The sequence below is a fragment of the Mandrillus leucophaeus genome, unplaced genomic scaffold (assembly GCF_000951045.1).
Source record: "Mandrillus leucophaeus isolate KB7577 unplaced genomic scaffold, Mleu.le_1.0 Scaffold546, whole genome shotgun sequence".
In the NCBI taxonomy this organism is placed as follows: Eukaryota; Metazoa; Chordata; class Mammalia; order Primates; family Cercopithecidae; genus Mandrillus; species Mandrillus leucophaeus.
The window spans coordinates 670,232-674,755 of NW_012105875.1; the positions used below are offsets into that span (position 1 = coordinate 670,232).

At 37.6% G+C, this 4,524-nt stretch overlaps 1 protein-coding gene across 3 annotated transcripts in view; it reads left to right on the forward strand.

Annotated features, from left to right (window-relative positions):
- Positions 1-3,402, forward strand: part of ZNF283 (zinc finger protein 283) — a 38,722-nt gene extending 35,320 nt beyond the window's left edge. For all 3 annotated transcript variants that reach the window (XM_011997719.1, XM_011997717.1, XM_011997718.1), the window contains one exon: positions 1,448-3,402. In XM_011997719.1, the coding sequence (XP_011853109.1) occupies positions 1,448-3,147 (1,700 nt within the window). In that variant the 3' untranslated portion in view covers positions 3,148-3,402. The remainder of the gene's footprint in view (positions 1-1,447) is intronic.
- Positions 3,403-4,524: the final 1,122 nt, after the last annotated feature.

The window sequence follows — 4,524 nt, forward strand, 5'->3', positions numbered from 1 at the left end:
TTGCTGAATCTTTCTTCTGCTGAATCCACTACTGAAATTTTCATTTCAGTTGCTTTACTCCAGAATTTGTTTGGTTCCTTTTTTTTTTTTTTTTTATAATTTCTATCCTTTTATTGATATTTTCATTTTGTTCATACATTGTTTTCCTGATTTCCTTTAGCTCTTGGTCCATGGTTTCTTTAGGCTCATTGAGCATATTGGATAGTTCATTCAATGTCTAGGCTTCCTCTGGAATGGTTTCTGTCAGATTCTTTTTTTCTTGTGAATGGGCACCCTATTTTCCTGTTTCATTGTATGCTTTGTAATTTTTTGTTAAAACTGGGCATTTTGAGTATTATAATGTGGTACCTCTGGAGATTCAATTTTCCCATTCCTCAGGCATGGCTGATTTCTGCTTGTTGAGGGCTGGAGCTGTCAGACTTTTTCAAACTCTTTTGGCAAATTGTATATTCCTTATTGTATGTGGTCACTGAAGTTTCTGTTCCATCATCTCTGCAGTCAGTTAGTACCAGACAAAGATTTACTTAAATATCTGGCTATAAAAAGGGGGAGAAGAAAAGGTCCATTAGCCCTTTAAATCTTCCAATAGATGCTTCTGGGGAAAGCTTCTGTGACTGATGGAGCTAAAATCAAGGCAGTCATCTGTGCTGGTCCCTCAAAGTAACACAAAACCCACCAAACTGCACAACCCTGAAGTTTTTGGAAGACAAAGTCACACTGCCCACCCAGGTCCCAGCTGGCTGTTCCAGGAATACAGGCTGCTGCCCTCCCCACAGTTGTGGTGGGGCTGAGGAGTGAGGGATGTGATTAGCTGGTACACACCATACCTGTGAACTTTTCATACTATGTTACATTAAAATCATTGCACTTTGAATAATCTTTTATCCATGCGTAATTTTGTAACATCATACACCAAATCCACCTGTTTCTACAAATAAAGTTGTATGGAACATAGTCTTACCCATTTGTTTATATGTTTACATATTGTCTATGGCTGCCTCGATAAAATGACAGAGTTGTGACCATTGAGTTGTTAAGACAAAAGAGTTGTTAGACAAAACAAAATCAGCCAAAGCTCATTATGATAAGAATTTGATTCCCATTAAGATACATACCTAGCAGGGGACACTAGATAACCACAACTGGGCAAATAAGGGCTTGACTGATGGAAGCTGACATTTGGTTTGAGGCAACATCAGCATGGGAAAATGAGGGACTTGTTGAAGTGAACTTTGTGGAATCCTCCAGAAAACTATAAAATCAGAACATTAAGATCACAAGAGCTGCAAAATCAAGGCTAAGTTTATTATTTAATAGGGGAGTGCCTTGATGCTCAGGAGTGAGTTCAGTAAAGTCACCTAATTTGTCTTTTATTTCTACTGTAGTTTTTTTTTTTTTTTTTCCTAGTGAAGGAAATAAAATGTGTGGTTTTCTTCTTTTCTTTCAGATTTGGAGTCAACAACATATGAGACCAAAAAAATATTTTCAGAAAAGGATATTTTTGAAATAAATTTTTCCCAATGGGAGATGAAGGAAAAAAGTAAAACCCTTGGCCTTGAGGCATCCGTCTTCAGAAATAATTGGAAGTGCAAAAGCATATTCGAGGGACTAAAAGGATGTCAAGAGGGATACTTCAGTCAAATGATAATCAGCTATGAAAAAATACCCTCTTACAGAAAAAGTAAATCTCTTACTCCACATCAAAGCATTCGTAATACAGAGAAACCCTATGTTTATAAGGAACGTGTGAATGCTTGCAGTCATGGCTCAAAACTTGTTCAACACAAGAGAACTCATACAGCTGAAAAACACTTTGAATGTAAAGAATGTGGGAAGAATTATTTAAGTGCCTATCAACTCAATGTGCATCAGAGATTTCATACTGGTGAGAAACCCTATGAGTGTAAGGAATGTGGGAAGACCTTTAGTTGGGGATCAAGTCTTGTTAAACATGAGAGAATCCATACTGGTGAGAAACCCTATGAATGTAAAGAATGTGGGAAGGCCTTTAGTCGTGGCTATCACCTCACTCAACATCAGAAAATTCATATTGGTGTGAAATCTTATAAATGTAAGGAATGTGGGAAAGCCTTTTTTTGGGGCTCAAGCCTCGCTAAACATGAGATAATTCATACAGGTGAGAAACCTTATCAATGTAAAGAATGTGGGAAGGCCTTCAGTCGTGGCTATCAACTTACTCAGCATCAGAAAATCCATACTGGTAAGAAACCTTATGAATGTAAAATATGTGGAAAGGCTTTTTGTTGGGGCTATCAACTTACTCGACATCAGATATTTCATACTGGTGAGAAACCCTATGAATGTAAGGAATGTGGGAAGGCTTTTAATTGCGGATCAAGTCTTATTCAACATGCAAGAATTCATACTGGTGAGAAACCTTATGAATGTAAAGAATGTGGAAAGGCCTTTAGTCGTGGCTATCACCTTTCTCAACATCAGAAAATTCATACTGGTGAGAAACCTTTTGAATGTAAGGAATGTGGGAAGGCCTTTAGTTGGGGTTCAAGCCTTGTTAAACATGAGAGAGTTCATACTGGTGAGAAATCCCATGAATGTAAAGAATGTGGAAAGACCTTTTGTAGTGGGTATCAACTTACTCGACATCAGGTATTTCACACTGGTGAGAAACCCTATGAATGTAAGGAATGTGGGAAGGCTTTTAATTGTGGATCAAGTCTTGTTCAACATGAGAGAATCCATACAGGGGAGAAACCTTATGAATGTAAAGAATGTGGGAAGGCTTTTAGTCGTGGCTATCACCTGACTCAACATCAGAAAATTCATACCGGTGAGAAACCTTTTAAATGTAAGGAATGTGGGAAGGCCTTCAGTTGGGGTTCAAGCCTAATTAAGCATGAGAGAGTGCATACTAATGAGAAGACTTATGGATGTAAAGACTGTGGGAAGGCCTTTGGTAGTGGCTATCAACTTAGTGTTCATCAGAGATTTCATACTGGTGAGAAGCTTTATCAATGTAAGGAATTCGGGAAGACCTTTACTCATGGCTCAAAACTTGTTCATGAGAGAACTTGTAATGATAAACCCTACAAATATAAGGAATGTGGGGAAGCCTTTCTGTGGACAACTTACTCAAATGAGAAAATTGATACCGATAAAACCTTATGATTGAAAGTTGTAACAGAACATTTTGTGTGTGTTTACAGACAACTCATCATAATAAGAACTCTTACTCTTGAGAAACCTTGTGAATGTAAGGGATGTGCAAAAGCCATTAGTTTCTGTGTATGGACAATTATCTTGCTATCCAGCAATTCATACTAGTGAGAAATATTCTGAATATAACTAATATGAAAAGGCCTTTAGACTTCTGTACACTTATTGGATATCAATTTATACTGATGTAAAATCATTTAAATGTAAGGAATGTGTGAAGATCTTTATTAATGACACAAAGTCTGATAACATCAGATAATTGGTATTTGTTAAAAAGGTTTAAATGGAAGGAATGTGGGAAGGACCTAAACTTAATTCAGTTCTTGCTGCACATCCGAGAATTCATACTGCTGTGTAATCCTATGCACATAAGGAATTTGGGAAGGCTTATAGACATAGTAAATATCCTAGAGTACATCAGAGAATTCATCAAAATGAGAAATCATTTGAATTAGAATTAAAGGAAGGCCTTTAGACAGATGCCACTCAAATTATTATCCAGAGACTGGTGCAGTCATAAAATTGTCATCTGTCAATCATGAGATAGATGTGGAAAGTCAGTAAATATTTGGAACTTTTATAGCAATTTGACATTTCCATAACATTCTTTATTCTATTTTACAAAATTATCAGTCCATAAATGATTGAGAATTGAAAACAAAGTTTGTTCTCTTCCAGAAATAATTTTAGAGACAAGACTCACATTTTTCAAGACATGAGACAAGTCACGATATAATTTAATGTAAATAAGAAATTCTTCACTTGCACCTCTCTGATTAGACTAGCAGGACAGTCATACTATAGCAAGATTTGGCAAATGAGGTAATCAAAATTTCCTAATGCCTGTAACAGCATAAGATAATTTATACCAGATATGTTAAATGTACAGAAGCCTTCTAACACTATTCAATCTTTGTTAAACTTCAGTAAATTCATCCTAGAGAATAACTCTGTTAATGTAACAAATGTAGGAAAACCTTTATCCATGGCATATACCATACTGTCATCACCATTTCACCTCCATACTACCTGTAGGATGGTGAGCAAAATGCTTATCTCCTCTGGACATGATGTTTAAAATGCTGATGGTGGCCGGGCGCGGTGGCTCAAGCCTGTAATCCCAGCACTTTGGGAGGCTGAGACGGACGGATCACGAGGTCAGGAGATCGAGACCATCCTGGCTAATACGGTGAAACCCCGTCTGTACTAAAAAAATACAAAAAACTAGCCGGGCGAGGTGGCGGGTGCCTGTAGTCCCAGCTACTCGGGAGGCTGAGGCAGGAGAATGGTGGGAACCCGGGAGGCGGAGCTTGCAGTGAGCTGAGATCC